This window comes from Zootoca vivipara, chromosome 2 (genome assembly GCF_963506605.1).
Source record: "Zootoca vivipara chromosome 2, rZooViv1.1, whole genome shotgun sequence".
Taxonomy (NCBI): Eukaryota; Metazoa; Chordata; class Lepidosauria; order Squamata; family Lacertidae; genus Zootoca; species Zootoca vivipara.
In genome coordinates this window covers 112,546,056-112,567,109 of record NC_083277.1, presented here as the reverse complement: position 1 = coordinate 112,567,109, position 21,054 = coordinate 112,546,056, and the positions used below count along the sequence as shown (strand labels likewise).

At 41.4% G+C, this 21,054-nt stretch overlaps 1 protein-coding gene across 2 annotated transcripts in view; it reads left to right on the top strand.

Moving 5' to 3' along the window:
* Positions 1-21,054, top strand: part of LOC118077052 (cyclic AMP-dependent transcription factor ATF-7) — a 106,652-nt gene that overhangs the window by 27,715 nt on the left and 57,883 nt on the right. The window contains exon 2 of one of the 2 annotated variants that reach the window (XM_060272070.1): positions 1,527-1,586. In XM_060272070.1, the coding sequence (XP_060128053.1) occupies positions 1,539-1,586 (48 nt within the window). In that variant the 5' untranslated portion in view covers positions 1,527-1,538. Of the gene's footprint in view, positions 1-1,521; positions 1,587-21,054 lie in introns of both variants that reach the window. The other variant, XM_035100341.2, reaches the window with a different exon arrangement.

Below are 21,054 nucleotides of genomic sequence, written 5' to 3'. Positions count from 1 at the left end.
GGAATTGTAATTTAGAGGAAACCAGGAAGTCATCTATAAAGGTGCATCTAATCCACCTTGCAGCTAACTGGATACACACTGGCAGTCTAGACATGGAATTTGCATATGTGAAGCAGACTTAGGAGAACTTGAGTTTCTGAATACATTTTAATTCCACAATGGCTGCAATTATGCCTCAGTGGCTAATATTTGTCAGCTTCTGACAGACTGCTAGCTGCTCAACTTGCATTTGGAGATGATTGGAAGAAATGTAAACAGCTGCAATATGTCAGGGTAGCAAATTCCCTGAAGGGATAAAGTTTGCTTTATTACAGCTTTTTAAATCCTGCTATTAAAAAACAATGGGGGATGGAACCATAATTTCTAGAATTTACATGGTAAGGTATTTTTTATTTACTCTTTCTTTTTTATTAATAAGAATCGCTCCACTTACAGCATAACAGGACGGATGCTTTGTTATCCTCCGCTTTTGTCGGTGACAAACTACTCTTGCCATCAGTCTTGTAGTTTATCCACCAGGGAGCCAGATTATGGCCTTGTAAAATGGAGTGCCGTTCCTAAAATCCCTTAATTAATTACAATTTCTTGCTCTCTCCCACTGAATATATTGCCTGTGCATCAAGAGGCCTTGGATTTATCTCCTTGTTACTTAGTTGCACATGTCTGTTTGTAGAGCCTCTTTAGAAAAGTGCCCCTCTTTTTGTGATACATCAAGAATAGTGGAATCAAGAATAAGGATGATCAAAAAGTGTATGGCGTTAAAAAAAAAACCCTCTTCATCCAGCAAATCAGAATTAGGGGCTGGGACCTGCAAAACAAACATGGAGGGGATGAAATGGAAGAGTGATTAAACAGTTCTCTCTGTTTTGGTTTCCACACCTTTTCTGTTGCCCGGACCATTGAATCTTTCTGTGACAGCTAAATGACATCCCCCCTTCCCAAATGGGATGAATGCCTGGATTTCTTTGGTAAATTGGCTACTGGAATATTCGTGTGTATGTGAATAGTGCTTTTTGAGAGATCAAGTCCATTCATGAAATGTATCCAAATGGTCTGGTCTAAGTGTGTTGTGGGACTTTTAGGGTGTGGGAAATGTGTGTGAATCCTGTATAGGCATATTTTTGGGCTAGATCTCTCCAGGAAAAACTTGGAATAGCTAACTCCCACAACCCTCTACTCTCCCATTGCCACCTCCCATCCTTTTTGTTTGGCAGAATGGAGTTGTGCTTGCAGGAGGTCCTGTTTGTAGGACTTCAACTCAAGGTGCAATATAGAACCTGTTTCTTTGTAGTCACCCTTGCTTGCCAACAATAGAATGGACAGTAGCCCTGGGAATTTTCTTGGTGTTCCCTGCTCCTTAAAGCAATGGCCCAACTTGAATACTCCCCCCCCCTCTTTTATTACTGCAGATGAACAGTATTCCTGAAAAGTGTGATATAATTGGTGATATTCACTTTATTTAATTATTTTTCTCTCTCTCCTCTTCCCTGCCCCTTGCTTTTTTGTGTGTGTCTTGTGTAGCTCAGCTGTGAAAAAATATGGGAGACGACAGGCCATTTGTGTGCAATGCCCCGGGCTGCGGACAGGTACGTTTACAGTATACTTTATTACGAGTGTATCGTTGTGAATCAAAGTGGCTGTTTTATCACTAAGGCAAAGAGTTTAAAGCCAGTGTTTTACGTGATCACTGGAGGTAATCAGATCGGAGGATTTGCAGTGCGTAAATCCAAGTTACGAGCAAGTGCAAGGGCTCCAAAGTAATGAAATTTGCCTGGCTTTTTTGCCTTATTGGTGTTCTTTTGGTATACCCACCAACATCCCCAATAATATCCATGGAGCCTGGAAAGGAAAAACCCTATTCTGATCTCCGGTTAATGTTATTTTCTTTGGTCAAATAAGCCTGAAAAAGAAAACACACAATCTAATTTGCTAGCTACTTTAGGATATTTTTGAAAAGCAGTTTATAATGTATCTGTTTATTAAACGTACCGGTATGTGTTGGATTGGGCTACTAGCATGGTAGCAAAACAATTATGCTGGTTTGACACATATCAGATAATGAAGTCTTCATGCAGTATACATGTATGTAATAAAATGTGTAGCAGCTTTGACGTTTTATTCATACAGGTAGCATGGTATACTTTACCTGTGACTGATGAAAGCAATTGGCGGAAGATTGGAGCACCCCAATGACTCACTCATTCCAAATCTTCATTAATACACTTTCTCTTCCCTTTAACAAAACAAAAAGGTCCAATGAACCCTTTTTCTTTTCCCCTCTGCAAAGTCATATTCACTGACCATTTTCGTTCTGCAAAACATTCCAGCCAGTCATGACTACAGAAGCATTCTGCAAAAGCATCCAGCTCCCAGGGTTGCATTAGGTTTGCCAGGATTCTGTTTTCCACACTGGTGCCACGGAGAAGGCTGCACCAATGTGGCACACTTCAGCATTTTCACGAACTGGTCACCCTGTAATCTGTATTTGCTGTATTACACTTTGAAGTGCTGGGTCAGACTTTTCTTTGGTCCAAGGGGCACATTCACTGTTGGCTAAACCTGCAAAGGCCTCGTGCCAGCAGTAAGCATGGCTAAAGTGGGCATTGGGAACCCAAACTCGCTCTCACTGTCCTGCACACAGTCTCCCTACCTCATTAGTGGCGAGAGTGCGATAGGTTTTTAAGGAGAGCCTTTTGAAGTTGTTATTTCTCTGGTGTATTCAAGGAGAGCAGAACTACTCAGTGGGGGCCACATGCTAAAGAGGCAAAAGTGTAGGGGGGGCAGAGCAGTGGGTGTGACTCTTGTCTTTAAAAGGGAGGTTACATTCCAGCCATGCCAAAGTTGAAGGCTTTTACACATAACAGTCCAGGTAAGCAAACGGCATTATCACAGCTCAAGGACACACTCCAGCCTAAGAAACTGAGTGACTGGAAGTGTACTAAGCCTTAACTAATACAGTAAACAGTTATTACTGTGGCTTTATGGAGTAGCCTCTTTCTCTTTGCAAGGTTGTAGCTAGCATGTCTATTGTATATGTTCAATAGAGCATAATCTCAGGGTTGTGGGTTTGAGCCCCACATTGGACACAAGATTCATGCATTTCATTACCCTCGTGTCCCTTCCAACTCTGTGATTCTGTGAGTGGTAGCGGAGATATACATATGTAAAGACATACATATTATACGCATGTCAAGACCATGCAGTTGTCTGTATGTCAGAGAGATGTGACCAGTCAGTGCTCACTGCTGTCGCCCACTGCATGTTCCTTGTACTTGCCGACATAATTTTTTTCTTTTTAATCTGATGTGGGGATCTTCTTCAGTGAGCTTTCTATCAGCCTTCAGAATGGTGTGCTCAAAGGTGGGTTTATCTGCCTACATTTAGAGAAACTATGTCTTGAATTTGCCCCTTTTCTTTTCCTTCTGCCTTTCTTTCAAAAGGAAAAAAAGAAAATCCTTCTCATACAATTAATGCACACCCTTTTATTTTCTCCAATTGGGAACTAATTTATTTTGCATAATATGATGCAAATGGGATGGGGCTCAGGAATGTACATAATACTTTGAAAGATGGAATGGTTTCATCACATCCATCAATATGCTCAGGGCCGTCTTAAGGGTATCCTGCGCCGTGGTGCAAAATCCCACCAGCGCCCCCTCCGGCTTGCTAGGCGCCATTGGAACGGTAGAAATTGGAGTTCTTGGTGAGTTCAGAAGTAAACAAAAAATTACAAGAACTCGGGCCAGAAAGGATAATTTCAAAAATTCTTCACAAAGTTTTATTCAGGATAACTTCCAGTGAACATCAACACCAGAACAAGGCCCTGTTTCGATGATTCTTCATCAGCGAGGTTTCTCAGGTCTAAGTGTACCAAGTATGTTTGCTTTCTTGGTACACTTAGACCTGAGAAACCTCGCTGATGAAGAATCATCGAAACAGGGCCTTGTCCTGGTGTTGATGTTCACTGGAAGTTATCCTGAATAAAACTTTGTGAAGAATTTTTGAAATTATCCTTTCTGGCCCGAGTTCTTGTAATTTTTTGCCATTGGAACGGTGGCTAGCAAGCCTGCTGTTGCAAGGGGGCGTGGTTGGGGAACAGTGCACTGAAAGGAACCCTTTCGGGCACTGCACCCACCGCCACCGCCCCGCCTGGGCTTGGGAGTGGTAGGGCTCTTTCTGCAGCGCGCCCTGGCCTTGCCTCCACGTGGGCCGCGCAGCTCCCCCACTCGCTGGGGCGCCCCTGAGAGGCCTGCGCCCTGGCACAACGCGCCAGTCAGCCCCAGTAGGAAGGATGACTCTGAATATGCTTTTTATGTAGACTGAGAGGAACAGAATATCTTCAGCTTATAATGTGACATAATGAAATGAAATCTTGGTTTGTAGTTTGTAGACGCTAAAAAGTACACCCTCCTATATACTTAGTGGTTCTTACGTAAAACCAGCCTGCTGGATCAGGCCAATGGCCCATCTAATCCAGCAGCCTGTTCTTACAGTTGCCAACCAGATGCCTGTGAGAAACCCACAAGCAGGATTTCGAGCACAGGAGCCCTCCAGTGGTTTCCAGCAACTGGCATTCAAAAGCATTGCTGCCTTCAACTCTTGGATAGATCAGTCTGTTCCCAGTGTCTATAACAATTCCATGTGTTAATGTCACGTATGTTCATAAACCCCTAAGTCCGTGTTAATCTGATTTTCTAAAAAACACATGTATGAAAATTTCTATTTAAGAACTTATTTAAATACGTATTCTCTCACCAAGTAAAAGATTAAGGACCCCTGACAGTTAAGTCTAGTTGAGAATCACTCTGGGGTTGCTGCACTCATCTTGCTTTACAGGCCGAGGGAGTTGGCGTTTGTCCGCAGACAGTTTTTCTGGGTCATGTGGCCAGCATGACTAAGTCGCTTCTGGCGAAACCAGAGCAGCGCACGGAAACACCGTATACCTTCCCGCCGGAGCGGTACCTATTTATCTACTTGCACTTTTTGGCATGCTTTCAAACTGCTAGGTTGGCAGGAGCTGGGACCGAGCAACGGGAGCTCACCCTGTCGCGGGGATTCAAACCGCCAACCTTCCGATCGGCAAGCCCCAGGCTCAGTGGTTTAGATCACAGCACCACCCATGTCCCTCTCTCAACAAGTACACATCTTTAAATACTGTATACTTTCCTCTAAAAGACAACAATTCTTTGATAAAAAGTACAGTTTTTACACATTTTGGTATTTTATTTTTTTTAAAGCAGAGAACAGTATCACAAAACTTGAAGGTGTGCTGAATCCGCAGAATAATTGGATCAAATCTAGCGTAGCACCAAGGCAATCATTCCATCAGTTCAAGGATTTCTGCTTGTTCAATGGAATCTTCTTCACCTCTCCATGCCCCAAGCTGTCCTAGGAGTTCCCCCAACCCTCTGGTGCAGATTTAGGAAGGGCACAATGTGTCGTGTGTGTGTGTGTGTGTGTGTGTGTGTGTGGAGAAGACCCATTACTCAAGAGCAGACCCTTACATTGCTAGAATATGTTAGTAGAATACCGCCCAATATGTTATTGGAGTTACATATTGGATCAGTATGCTGAAAAAATGTGAACCAAACAAAATTCTCCACCATCCCTTCTCGTAACTGAAGTGTTTGGTGGGGTCAGGGAAGATCAGGGGCAAATAAGAGCAAGTGAAATAAATTTGAATTACAAGCTGAAAAGTATTGCTGTGAAGCCTTTCCACTTCTGTCTTGAAAGCACGTTAACAATATGAAATGTTCATTCATTATTGCAGCATTTGTGGCACCAATTAACTTGATACCCAATTTCTTCCATTCTATTGTTTTTTGAAAAGTGCTGTTGTGATGAAGGGACGGTGACCTAAAACTGATTTTGATGAGCTTGCTATCCCCTCCACCCTATAATCCAAGCTACTGGGCTTTTAATGGGCCTGTAAACATGTTTTTGGTTGCTAGGTCTTTAATGGCTGTTATTTTTGGATTCTGTACATGATCACTTCCCAGCAGTAAGCTTGATGTGACACAGCTGAGTTCTAAATGTGCTGCATATACTTCTTTTAAAAAGATTCAGCTGAAGGTCGTTTATCTAGTTTCTTTTCTAAGAGGACAGGTGACAATCTTTCCATTCCAGCCACTGCCCTAAAGTGGTTGCTTGACAAGCATGTGTCTCTTAGAGGGAGTGGAGGCAGGGAGACCGAAAACTTCCTATGCCTGAGACTGTATATAGTCTTAAGTCACATTAGCTTTAAATTTTTTAGGGTATATGTGTCTAGCCCTCATGGTTGCAAAGAAAAAGTGCTGCCCTCTGAACAGTTTTGAAACCTTTCAGTTTTCACCTAGAATGTACCATCTGAAATCCTTTGTAGATGGATATATTTTAATTTAAAGATTATTTTTAACGGACTTCCAATTCCAGTTTGAAGCTCTTATAAGCCCTCCTACTTGGCCATCTAGTCAAATATTGGGGTGTAGAGGGTTAGGGGAGGGGTAGTACCTCTGGTGGGGGACACCTCGTGGTCCTGAAATAGTTTGCCCACCTTTGGACCCCACCCTGCAGTCAGCTCTCGCCTGTAGCTCCTAGAAGCTGTCAGCATGCAACAGCGGCCACACCCCAGGAATGGCTTTGGCTGACTGGTTAAACCAGGTGCGGGTAGCCAATGGGTCTCAAACCCTTGATGATCACTTTCTTTTTTATCTATATTTTATCTATATTTTTGACCAACATCTTGGTTTTCCCTTTGTTTAATTTAAAACCTGCCAACCTTCCAAACTCTTCTATCACCTTCAACATCACTTCCATGCTGGTTTGTGGTTCTTCCAGTGTCAAAATCAAGCTTTAAGTTTTATTTCTTTCGCCCCAATTCTAATTCCTTTTATCTCCTTAACCTCTCTCAGATTATTTGCCAGAACTTCCAGGACTGTTATGAAAAGGAGTGGCGACAGTGGGCACCCCTGCCTGGTGCCCTTTGTTATGTTAAAGCTTTCCGACAGTGTATTATTAACAATTAATTTTGCAAATTGTTCCGAATAGATTGCATTGATCCCCTTCAAAAACTTTTCACCTACCCCGAAACTTTCCAAATTCTTCTTCATAAACTGCCACAATACATTATCGAATGCTTTCTTGGCGTCAACACATATCAATACTGCTTGTTTATCTATTCTTGTTTCCAGATATTCAATTATATCTACAATGGTTCTTAGGTTGTCTCTCATTTGACTTTGTCTTTATGAATCATTTCTTTCAGTACCTTTTTTAGTCTGTTCGCCATAATGTCCGCAAATAATTTATAATTGGACGGTAGTTCTTTACATTCAATGGATCCACTTCTTGTTTGGGTATTAGGGTAATGTAGGCTTCTTTCCACGAATTTGGGATCCTTCCTTTTCTGAAAATATCATTCATCACCTCTTGTAACACTGGTACTAACTGTTCTGCCAACTCTTTATAATATTTCTCCTCCTACAGCTCCCTCCCTGCCTCCTTCCTCCTCCTTACCCTCGCCTCCAAACTCTTTCGGGTATCTTCTCCTAAATTTGTCTATTTTTGGATCGCCCACTAAAGTAATCTCTTGTTTTTAAAGTAAAAGGAAATCCCTTCTGGGTATTCCCAGCGATGTTGGATTCCTTTTTTCCTTAAAGTTTCAACAAAAGCATGCTTACTTGGGTTGATAGGAAATGAGATCAAAAGAGAAGACCAAAAACTATTCCTATATGCCACCACTGCAGCCAGAATCTTGTTAGCTTAAAAATGGAAATCAACGGACATACCAACAACTGAAGAATGGAGAACAAAATTATTGGAATATTCAGAACTGGCAAAAATGACCGGAAGGATAAGGGACCAAAGAGACCAGAGGTTTCAAAAGGATTGAAGTAAATTCATTGAATATTTAGAAAACTATGACAAAGATATGAAGACGCTGACAGGTTTGAAATAATACCTGCAATTATATACTGTAGAATCTACATTCTGCTTATTGATATACTGATATTCAAGAGAAACAGATACAATCAAAGCATACCCAAATAGCTATATTGGGGGCTTAAATGCCTTTCCCCCAGGCTATTTATTTCTGTATATTCACAGTAATATAGTAATCCAACCAAATGGATAAAGTTCCGTTATTTACATAAGTTTTACTTTATGCACACAAGACTAATAAAACTGCGCCTGTACAGACTGTAATAGCAAGCTTCATGTACATAAAGTTTGAAGAGGAAAGTGTCAGTTAACATATGTATTTTGACAATACTGTGATATCTATGCAGCTAAGGAAACTTGTTGTAAGAAGCAGCTCTGCGTTTTAGCCGAAAGTGTCAAGTGAAATAGATCCAAATAGTTGGCAGAGATACTGGGCATCCCCAATGGCTACTTAAAATAATCTTCTAAAGCTATTTAAAATACTCTGAGATAATAAAACACATCCTCAGTGGAGCTGAATGTGAGCAATAAACTTTAGCGATGTCATTAAAGCAGAAAGGTATTGACTTAAAAATGTATAATGATGCAACCTTCTCATTACACCTACTGAAATACACTCTTGTATTAACTGTCTTAGAGACATTAAATTGCCGTCAGTAGAAAAAAGGAGCTGATGGCCATTTCACACAATAAAATTGCCACATCAGGGATGCAGATGGAGTGGGATCAGTTTGTTTTTTGCTCACGGCGAAGCACCCCATGTTCAGTTCACAGCTCAGCTCACCACCATCTGCTTGTAGATGCTTTTTGGATTAGTGTATTTTAGTGGCCAGCAAAATTAAATATAACTGGTCACATAGTAGGGTGCTTGTGCAACATCTGTGCCATCAGTACAACCCTAAGCTGGGTACACACAACCCATATCTCTTGAATAGATAAGATACCCAAGATCTGCCACAGGACATACTGGTTAATACTGAGCATGTTGCAGTACCATAAAACTAAAAACAAAACAACCCTCCCTTTTGTAGCTTTTTTAAAAAACACACAACTCAACTGAAAGGTGCAATTCAATTGTCGTCTGGCTGTCACAAAATATAGCAGCTCAATGTTAATGCTATGAATTCTCTTTCCACTCACTTTTTAAAATCCCAAACATATGAAATTTGTAGATGGTGTTATAAAGTATTTAAAATAGAAGGCTGTCATTAGTGTGCTTTATCCAGTACAACTGCCTTGTAGTATAGTTTTTTTTATGAGTTGTGCAGTAACACCGGCTGTATTCTGAAAGGCAGAGAATTTAGACAGCTACCAAGGAAAAAAAATTGGAACATTTCACTTTTTAATACTTACCACAAATCACCACTTAGAGTCTGATCGCATCACTACTTTTATACAAGCCATTTCCTCAAACAATTGTCTGCTTTTTAAACCCACCTCCTGGAGAATTTATTCCCCTTAAGCCTATGCTTCTAAGGGTGTCATCTGCAGAACATCCAAGAAATCAAAAGCTCAGAACCTGCATGAGACCAGAAAATGACTCCCCCTCTTTGTGCTTTATTGTATCCTCTTATCTTGTCATATAATAGAAATAATGTTTATGGCACTGAAGCCTCAGCACCACTTGGCATTTAACCAACCTCCAAAAGTAGTTTATTGCTTTGTATACTCTGCTACTATAACCATTATCCCTTAAATCTCTATTGCTTTGTAATATACGAGCCAACAAATGGCTTCTGTGATTGGTTAAACATGGCACTGAAACCAAGGTGTGTTTTATAGCTGGTATAATACAAACCAATATAGATTATTCCTGTTATACAAGCTCTTGTATTAGAAAGCGGGAGGGGGGAAGAGAGAAGGTGCCCTCTCTTTCTTTCAAGAAGATTTCCAGTGACAGGCTGCCCTTGCTTTCTTTGGCTTTTTAGTGGCAAATCACATGATTGTAAGAAAGATCTCATATAAGTACACTGGTGCTTTCGAACACAAAACCCTGCATCCATGTTGAGAGTAGTTTCTTCCTTCCTCCACTTGGATAACTGGGTTGGTAGTTGGTTACTGAGTGTTGATCACACAGCCTCAATCCAAACTAATGCACGATGAATGTGTCTGCTAGAAAAGTAAGTACCGGTATGAAGGGGAAGCATCTCCCTTTAACTTTTAAATCCTTGAATTTTACTCTTGTGATAGTTAGCTCTTTGCCAGAATCCCTCTCCTGATGATCCATACTTCCCTACATTCCCCCATTCCTTTTGATCTGCTTTTAGACAACAGCACTGCCTGGTCTTATGAAATAACTGCAGGATGGGGGATGTGGACCAGTTAGGCCAAACTACATACTCTCCCTTCATGCCCAATAACATTGGGAGAAGGGATTCTCCAGCTGGGTTCAGGAGATCTTAAGGATTTTGCAGGATTCTATCTTGCCCCCATACCTTTTAGCACCTACATGAAACTTCAGGATAAGATCATCCAGAGATTTAGAGGGAAGTGTCACCAGTATTTTTTATAACACCCAGCTTTTATTTAATTGGCTTAGGTGAAAATGAGAGAAAGTTCTGAGCCAGTGACTGCTGTTGGTAATGGGCCGGATGAGAGACCAAAAAAAGAAAGAAACATAATCCTGGCAATATGGAGGTGCTGTGAACAGGCAATTTATCCCCTTTGGGAAGTAGTATTCCACTTCTTTTAGACAGGATTGCGCTCTCCGGAAAGAAAGCAAAGGAAACCTCCACCCCACGGGCCAAATTAGTGACACATGCTTGCAAAGGAACAATCAGCAGCACAGGCAGGGAGTTAGATCCAACTAATGTCATAATTGGCAGGTGAGCAAACCTGCCCACCTGTCTAATATGGCCTAGAAAGAATTAGCCACAATTGAATTTGGTCCGCCAGCCAAAAGAAACTCTTCATCCCTTCCCTAAAGCATTAGGTTCGCAGTCCGCGGGTTTCTCAAGTAGCATTTACAGCATGGAGTGCTATTTCTCGGTTGGGGGCGTTACCCATGTTCTGGTAATATTCAGGATTGACTCCTGCAGTATGTTTTATATATGAAGTCTTTTTGAAGACTGGCAGAAAGCTTCAGTTTGATCCAAATACAGCTTCCAGGCTACTAGCTGGGATCAAGCACTGGGCACATAATACCCTATGTAGAGAAGGGCAGTGATTGCCAATCTGTTTCCACGCACAATTCAAAGTTCTGGCACTTTAAAATTGCCATAGCTTGAGGCATAGGCACTTGGAAAAACTGCCTATTCCCACGTCAACCTTCGTGTATGTTAAGATAATTGACCAGAGGCTGTCCCCACCATCTGAGATGAGGCAGCTAATGACTGGTAAGAGAATATTTTCAGTATCCCATCTGGGGCATTCCTTTCTCAGAAAGACTCATCTGGTGCAAAACCAGAATCTGCAAACGAGAACCAGCTGTGCAGAGACACCATGGGGGCCGGTTCTGATAATTGCATTGCTCTCATTTTAATGGTTCAAATACAGGGTTGATAGAAAAATGGCCAAAGACATGTATCTTTGTCATGTTGGAAAAATCAGTGTGGCCTAAATAGATTTGCTTTGGCCCATCACCAAGGCCCCTACATGCCAAAACTAGGCCAAAGCACAAGTGTCAAAGGAACATAAAGAGAGACACTGAATATAAAAGTTTGTGCACAAATGCTAGAAGCCACTGAGCCAAGAAGGGAGACCTGGAGTCCTTTGGTAGAGTGGTCATGATGGAAACCTGGTAGAATGGAGAGTACCAGTTGGGCACGATTATCTATATCCTAAAACTATAGAAAGGACAGGGAAGGAAATACTGGAGGTGGTGTCACTCTGTATGTCAAAGAGGGCATCAGCTCCAGGAAGCTAGAAACCTTAAAAGGGCCAGACTCATCTGCAAAATTGTTCATAGTGATACTGGGCCCCAAGAGTGATTGAGTCCTGGAGATGTGCTATTATTCCCAGGATCAAAAGAGGAGACACAATAAAGACACATAAAATTAGACATAGGGTGGAGAAAATGGGTAGAGAAAAGTTTTTCTCCCTCTCTCACAACACTAGAATTCATGGACATCCAAAGAAGCTGAATGTTGGGAAGATTCAGGTCAGACAAAAGAAAGTACTTTTTCATGTACTGTAGTGCACAGTTAAGCTATGGAATGTTCCCACGGGAGGCGGTGACGGCCATCATTTTGGGTGTCTTTAAAACAGAATTAGACAAATCCATGGAGGTAAAGGCTATCAATGGCTACTAGACACGATGGCTCTGCTCTTCCTCCATGGTCAGAGGCAATATGCGCTGAACACCAGCTGCTGGAAGTGCAGGAGGGCAGAGTGCTCTCACACACAGGTCCTTCTTGGTGGAGTTGCCATAGGCATCTGGTTGGCTATTGAGAACAGGAAGCTGGACCAGGCGTGCCATTGATCTGATCCAGCAGGCTCTTTTTATGTTTTTAGAATGTGGATTTTGTTGCACAATACACTTATTCTGGAACCATAGTAACAGAACTCCCTGGCTTAATGCCTAAGACTTCAAACATCTTGCTAGTAAGGGTTATTACTCCATATTAGCAACAAAGAGGGTTCCCCCCCCTTTTTGTATTTTGCTCAAAAGGGGATCACTTTTTAGCTGGGAATGCTGAGCTAATTTTTAAATAATAAGTTTGAAAAGTCATCTGAAGCCAGTGAACATTTATTTTTTAACATGCCTATAACTTAAAAATGGCCAAACCAATTTAAACCAAATTGGATAATAAAGAAAAAGCTCCTGGGCTGAGCTCCTGTATGCCAAGTTCCAGCCTAGAATGAATTTTTATTACCAAATTATAAACCTCTTAAAAATGAGGGTCTAAAATGGAAATGTTGACAGACCTTTAACTACAAGAGCATTATAACGTGTTCTGTGCTCTAAAATATAATGAAAGGCTTAAATATTGTTTAATAGCAGCACTTCCAGTAACCTGAAAGCTTAATCATTCTTACTGTGAGGATTCATTGCAGACCTAAGAACCAGTTGAGTCCCACATGCTGTGCTGTATCAACACAAGCACTTGTCTGTCAAATGAAAATTACTCTGGACAGCTCTCCAGTTCCTTTCCTCTTCTAAATAAGTCAATTTGATTACATTCTGCTTTGGAGGTGTCATGAAATGTAAACCTTTAGGCCATGATCTGGGGAGGTGGAGAGGAACTTGCACACTGCAGTGTTAAAAAACAGGTTGCTCATTGTTGCCTTTTGGAAAAAGTGGGTGGCCATTGTCACATCGCCAAAAAAAGAGTAAACGTATGACCAAAAAAAGAGGATACAGATTTGCATATGCTGATATACAGAGAAAAATATGCAGCTTAAGAAATAACTTTCACATGTTAAATAGAAATACAGTGCTTCTCAACAGAGTGAGCAAACTGTGACCAGAAGATTGGGTACCTGTTCAGTCTACTGTCCAGGTGTTAGAGCTTCAAAACACTTTCCATTCTCCCTTCTTTATATTTAGATTACATTTTGACTGAATCATCCTTCAAATAGAGGATTGTCCTCGGTAGGGTAGGGTACATGGCCACCCAGTTGAAAACATTTTCCATGTTGAGAGATCTGTGCAAGCAATAGGTTTGATATACAATCTTAAACCATCAGCTTCAGTCCTCCAGTTTCCTCAAGTAAGCCGAAAATTCTACTCTGGTTCTTTGCAAAGTGGTTGCATAAGTTCAATCTGTGAATCACTGCTCTACACAGAAGGCACTTCCATGTAGCATTCCCTGGTGCAAAGGTTCTGGATGGCACACCTTTTAAATTTTTGTATCTTGGGCCTGTATCTTGGGCCTGTATCAGCAGGGCCCTTTTATTAATATAATTGTTGTTATTATTAATCTTAATCAATTGCCCTTGACCCCCAAGGTCCTAGGACAGGTTACAATAATTAAAACACAATGTTAAAAAAACAGTTTAAAACAACTTCAATCATAGGAATAAGGTGGGTCCTAAAATAATACATTTTAAGTGCCATACGTAAGTGGTGCATCTTCAGCACCTAATATTCAGGATCACTAAGTTCATTCAGTAGGACTTGGTGGTGAGAATTTGACAGGCAACTTGTGTTTTCATCTAAATGTATTAATGGCCGGTGGTTTAATAAAATTGCCTCCTTTAGTAAAAAGGAGGCGTGCTTGCATGTATTTTCTTTATAGGCTCTTGAGTATCCTGGCAATAGTGATTTGAGCTGATGTGTGGTTTGTGGTTAGCTCTGAGGATTACTGCAATGGTACAGTTTTACTCTACTCCACAGACTAGCAAGTAACTGACGATCTTACACAATATGCACTTTCTCTTCAGGCCTTGTGATCTGGCTTCTTCAACCATAATATGACAAATCAATGCCAGTTTTGCAAAAACAACAACAAACCGATAGCTGCACTAGATCATGGGTAGGCAAACTAGAGCCCGGGGGCCAGATCTGGCCCAATCGCCTTCTAAATTCAGCCCACGGACGGTCCGGGAATCAGCGTGTTTTTACATGAGTGGAATGTGACCTTTTATTTAAAATGCATCTCTGGGATATTTGTGGGGCCTGCCTGGTGTTTTTACATGAGTAGAATGTGTGCTTTTATTTAAAATGCATCTCTGGGTTATTTGTGGGGCATAGGAATTTGTTCATTTACCACCACCACCCCCCAAAAAGTCTGGTCCCCCACAAGGTCTGAGGGACAGTGGACCGGCACCCTGCTGAAAAAGTTTGCTGACCCCTGCACTAGATTAAGCGATATCCCAAACTGTGAGCCTGATAACCCAAGGGGAATACAATATTCTGAGAACCAGCTAAACCTGTATCACACTGTTCCTCTGTATTAAGTTTGAATCAGTTTTCATGCAGACTTATTTGAAAATAATGTCACAAAGCTGGGGTGGAGAGTGAGGTACTGTACTATTGTTTGGATGGAACAGTAACAATTTCGAGCTTCTGCCGATGGAAGTAGCAGTCAGCCAGCTTAGTCAAGAATATTTGGGGAACCAAGGCACTAAAGATCTTTGAGGTGGTGGTGTGTCTGCCTGTATTTACTCATCAGTTTGAGGTGGCTGTACTACCGGTACTTGCTTTCTGAAGCACAGTAGACCAAGAATGCGTAGGGGGACGGTGAGATTCCTCAGTGTGACCATTTTCATGTCTTTGAATTATGTAGCTGACTGCTGTTCATCAAGCTGGAAGCCACAAAAAGGCCATGAAGTCAAATGTTTTGTATTTATGAGTGATTATCCCTGGCTTGGGGCAAATATTCAGTTGAAGGAGATCAAACAGTGAGTGTTTGATTTGCATTGCTCCTTAGGCAAGGCACTGCCATCTGTGTGTTTAATCAAACACCAACTTTAGTACTGCTGTCTCTACCCCCAATTTCAGAGTACTTTGGAATGTCTTAGATTTGCTGCATTCTAAATATGTATACAGTAAGCCCGTAACGTACACACATTTAACTCGTGCTTATTCAACTTGATGCACTTGGGGGGAGGGTCTTTAAATTAAAAAGAGGGTGAGTGTCAGGGATGGGTAGAAGACTTTGGCAATCCTTCCTGCCATTGAACCCAATGTGATTTTGGCTTTAGGTGCAATCCCCGAAACGTAAGTTGCAGGCCTACTGTATTTGTAATTCTGAGTTTGGTATGGAAACTGTGCACTATAAGCAGGGGTCATCAGTCTTCTGGGATGCACCTTTTAACCCAGACAGAAATGTTAAACCCAGAAATCACTTTCTTCTTCATGCACATGCTTCTGAACATGTACATGCACACACGTCAGTAATTTGAATTTTTTAGTCCAATGTTTGAATTCCTAAAATCAACAAACCCCACCCCCTAATCCCCCGCTCCAGTTTTGCTCAAATTATACCCCCCCTCCCCATAGACCAAGAGGGCCAAAACAAAATACAGGGAGTCTGGGAGCCCTCTGCATGTGTGCACACTTACACATGTAGTTTGAACACTACATTAGTCTCCCCTGGTAGTGATGCAAAATACTTCAGTCTCCAACCTGAAGCTATCAAAATTAGTCAGCCAATGAAGTGGCACATCACAGTAACAGATGTCGTACTATTTATAGATTAACGTTACCAAGGGCAAATGGAAAGTGCCCAGCAATGCTAGGGAATTCTAAAACAAACAAGAAATAACAAGAAACAAGAAAACAGCAAAGTTTTGAAATAAGTGCTTAAAATTTTGAAAGGTCCAGACCGCCCCTTTTTGTTCAAAATAGCATCAGGTTTTATGCAGACATGGACAGAATCCTCCTCCTTGATCTCAGGAACCATCATGCAAAATTTGATGAGGATATATTAAGACAAGTGCACAGAGAAAAAGACAAATTTCCAAATTTCCAAAACATGTAGTGGATAGCAATTAACAGGACGTGCACTTTCTTGTTAACAGCATTTTGGTGCTTTGGTTTTGGTAACGCTATCAAAGACAACTTATTCGGGAGACAATAAGCAACCAGTTACAGGTAGGTAGCCGTGTTGGTCTGATGCAGTCAGAATAAAAAGCACCTTAGAGACCAACCAAATTTGTCATTGGTATGAGCTTTCGTGTGCATGCACACTTCTTCAGATACCTGGTATCTGAAGAGCAACCAGTTCTGGCAGCCACAGCATTCTAACTCAAATAGAGTAATAAACCTGAGGTTGGGAGACTGGCCCCTGGAAACTTGCCACGAACCTCAGTTTTCCAGCTCTAGCATAAGCTTAATGGTTGGACATGCCTTGTTTTTCAGACTTGTTGTTGTTGTTGTTTAGTCGTTTAGTCGTGTCCGACTCTTCGTGACCCCATGAACCAGAGCACGCCAGGCACTCCTGTCTTGCACTGCCTCCCGCAGTTTGGTCAAACTTATGTTCGTAGCTTCGAGAACACTGTCCAGCCATCTCGTCCTCTGTCGTCCCCTTCTCCTAGTGCCCTCCATCTTTCCCAGCATCAGGGTCTTTTCCAGGGAGTCTTCTCTTCTCATGAGGTGGCCAAAGTATTGGAGCCTCATCTTCACAATCTGTCCTTCCAGTGAACACTCAGGGCTGATTTCCTTCAGAATGGATAGGTTTGATCTTCTTGCAGTCCATGGGACTCTCAAGAGTCTCCTCCAGCACCATTTTCAGACTTAGTTCCACAGAAACCACCAAAATGTAACTTGCAGGGGTTCCATCTTAGACATGCAGAAGTTTCTCAGCAGGGGTACATAGTATAAAAGCATAGTGCAGAAAGAGTCTGACAATTGTGCTGCTGTGTGTGCCAAGGAACACTTATTTAATAACTTTTGAAACCTTGTAGGCTTGCAGATTGTCAGGAATACTCAGATACAGTACTAAAAAGGTGTCATTCTGTTTCAATTGTAACTTCTGTTTGCAAATAGCGTTATCCTCGTCCTCAAGGGGATAAGCTTTTCAAAAAAATCTGTATAATCATATAGTCCAATTTCATTTAATTTCTTGAATACCCAATGCCTAATTCTTGCTGGTTCCAAACATGAGCTGCTGTTGCCTGCTTCAGTCAAGTTCCTGATAAAGAGTTCAGTCATTCTAGAACCACAGTTTTAAAAAGGGAAGGAAATGCAGTTAATCAAAGCAGCCCCATTTTGAAGTAGAAGTCAATTTTGTAGCCACCTCTTCTACTGCCAATATGAATGATTAATAGCACATGAATTTAATTTTGTTGTTGCTAAGAAAAGCACTTTGGATTCCTCTCTAGGTTATTGGTGCAGAGAATGTTCTCAGAAATGTCTAAATGGGATGTAATCTCATTACCAGTTTTTTCACTGCAGAGGCAAGACTGTGAAGGTGACTGACGACTGCAACAATAGTGCAGTTTTTATTTTACGAAATAGCCATCCATTCTTGTGAACTGCCATTTTAAATCAATCCCATTTAACAACAGAACGGTGAGAACCTCTAGTTCTGTTGACTGATGCAAGCTGCTTTCAAATAATTGAGAGCAGCACAATTAGGTCTCTGTATTCAAAGAGTTCCAGGGATCTCCATTCTTGGTACCCTAAATAACATACTGGTTTTGTACACTACCATTTTCCAAACTGGAAACTGAAAATACTGGCTTTAAACGGAACCAATGAAAGGATGTAGAATGATATAACTATCTTATAAAAGTCTGATTGTTGCCTGTTAAAACAAGTATAATGGCACAGTGATGACTTTTTCTGATGCAGCTAACGTCCTAGTCCTAATGAGATGCATTGCACCTCTTTATGGATGCCAAAATACTAAAATACTAATACACTGTAAAATACTAAATTATCAACCCTTGTTTGCTAATATATTAGTCATTCAAACAACCTTTCTCCCTCTCTTCATTCCCAATGGAAATGCTCACCAATCTATTTCCTATAAAAAGCAGCTTTCGCCCCAACAGACTCTGAATAAATATTATCCAGATTAAGAACCTCTAACTCACAAAATTTTTCAAATCTTAGTTTTTATTGAACATATTCCTGCAAAATCTTCCTGCAACCATTTATATCTTTTTCCTTTGTTGCATCCTGTGGTAGCAACATTTTCCAGTTGTATTACACATTAAACTCAAGTTTAAATACAGCAGATTTCTTTCAAATAAGCTATTGAAAAAGGAATAGAATCACAGAATTTTTTTGCATGCATTGCATATGAACATGATTTGCATGCTTTATTCTGAATTTGCTTATGGGGAGTGGAATTTGGAGTCTTCCCTATTAGCAGATCTCAAGCATTTTCTCCTGTGGAGAACTTGAAAATTGGTGGAGGACATCTTGGTGGACCATATAATAAACTTCTTTTGTTCTATGAATCAACTCATATAACTCAACTCAAAACTCACACAACTCATATTTTTAATATCCATAACATTGCCTTTTCAATGTGATGGATGTGTTTGTGGATTAAATATGAAGAAAAATAACTTTCTTTTCTTCAGCACTGGCACCATCATTATCATCAATCCTGTGCCATATTATGAAAATCACAGGCCCTAGGCTAGGCCACCCAAAATGGCCATTGTTAACTTGTCAGTTTTTAGGGGAAAGTTGGTAGACTGCACAAGTGTCATATTATAATTATTATTGGCTTTGAGGCAGAGCCTTGTAAGCTTCTGTAATAATCTGGCCTTGGCAAAATCGTCTTGGATCATCACAATCAGAAAAATAACCCAAGTGCTGAGCCAAATACAGATATTACCGAGCACAGCCTTTCTGTAGACTGCCTGAGTAGTACACAGACCATGGTTTAAGAATCTATATTTTGCTTTCAAGGGTCAGTGTAGTGGAAAGAAGAAGGAGGAAATTCGGAAGTGATGGAACATACTAGTGAATGGCTGAGTTATTTGTGACTAGAGACCATGAGTAAGGGGAATGGAATTATTCAGTGTACAGAAGCGTCAGCTCCTGAATGCTAGATTCGTTTACACGGACATTCCTGGTTTTCATAAATGCGTCTCTTTTTGAAGACAATTAAGGTCGCCCTGTGGCCTGTCAAGTGGTTGACAATCCTTCTCTGTGTGAATGCATGTTCATATGTTTTTTTAGTAGCATTCGTAAGAGCAGGTGACTTATCTAGCCCCCCCCCCCCCGATCAACACATCGGCCTCCATTAATTGATGAACATTTCCCAATCCCTTTCAGGTATGATATGAAAATAATGTTTACAGAGTTTAATTCCCCTATCTCATTGTCTCCAGTCTCATTCCTCTACTACAGTGGTACCTTGGTTTAAGAATAGCCGTTTACGAACTCCACAAAACTTGAAGTAGTGTCCTGGTTTGCAAACTTTACCGTGGTCTAAGAACGGAAGCTGCACGGTGGAAGGGCACTGGCAGCGGGAGGCCTCATTAGGGAAAGCGTGCCTCGGTTTAAGAACGGTTTCATTTTGAGAACGGACTTCCGGAATGGATTAAGTTCATAAACCGAGGTACCACTGTAATCAGTATTCTACCCCATACATCATTGGCCATTGCTCTATGTATTCTATACTTAAATTTAGGAGGATGGGTTCTGTGCTGGTTGCCCAACTCTAGCTACCAGCAGCACTGAGAAGAGATTATTTGCAATTGAGGAAAATGAAATATACATTTTGCATAGCTGCTTTTGCTCTTCTACTAGTTCCACTACTAGGGGAGAAGTCGAATCTCTGACTGCTGCAAATCCTTTTATGCTTTCTGTCTTCTTTGCTCTCTTCAAGAGATTCTGAGACTTCCCTGGGTACTAGCTAAAGATATTTTTAAACTGGTCTAATCGGTCTTAAGGGACCCAGGTGGCGCTGTGGGTTAAACCAAAGAGTCTAGGGCTTGCTGATCAGAAGGTCGGCGGTTCGAATCCCTGCAACGGGGTGAGCTCCCGTTGCTCGGTCCCACCTAGCAGTTCGAAAGCACATCAAAGTGCAAGTAGATAAATAGGGACCGCTCCGGCGGGAAGGTAAATGGTGTTTCCGTGCGCTGCTCTGGTTCACCAGAAGCAGCTTTGTCATGCTGGCCACATGACCCGGAAGCTGTCTGCGGACAAACGTCGGCTCCCTCGGCCTATAGAGCGAGATGAGCGCCGCAACCCCAGAGTCGGACACGACTGGACCTGATGGTCAGGGGCCCCTTTATCTTTACCTTTAATCGGCCTTAAGGACTAGCCACTAAAAACATTTTTCTTAGGGCCTCTTTTTTTTTTTAAGGATGCTGCAGTCTGCATTCTGCTACCAAAATCTGTGTGTGAACAGCAGAATCGCAATATACCTACTGCATTTACTAGTGATCAAAGCAGCTGTCTAGAAAGAGCTTACTCGGAACAGTGGGGCTCTTTCAAAGTGAATGTGTTCTGACTTGAGAAAAATAGTTTAAATAAAAATACTCCTGCTTAATAGGTTTGTGAATCTGGCTCTTCTTATGAGAGAGGGTTATATCATCATAGCAGAGCATGACCAGCTGTCCGTATACCTTTTCATTCCCTCTTCGTGTATGAAAGGATTCAGAAACCTTTCACCAACTCCATCTGCACAAGACCTCGGAAATGCAGCCAACTGCTGTAAAGCATGTAACAACATGGTAGGGCCTCTGAGATATTTTTGGCCATGCATACCAAGTCAAAAAAACCCATGAGTGAAAAGTTCAATGAGATCTTTATTTGTACAGGGATGAGGGAGAATTTGG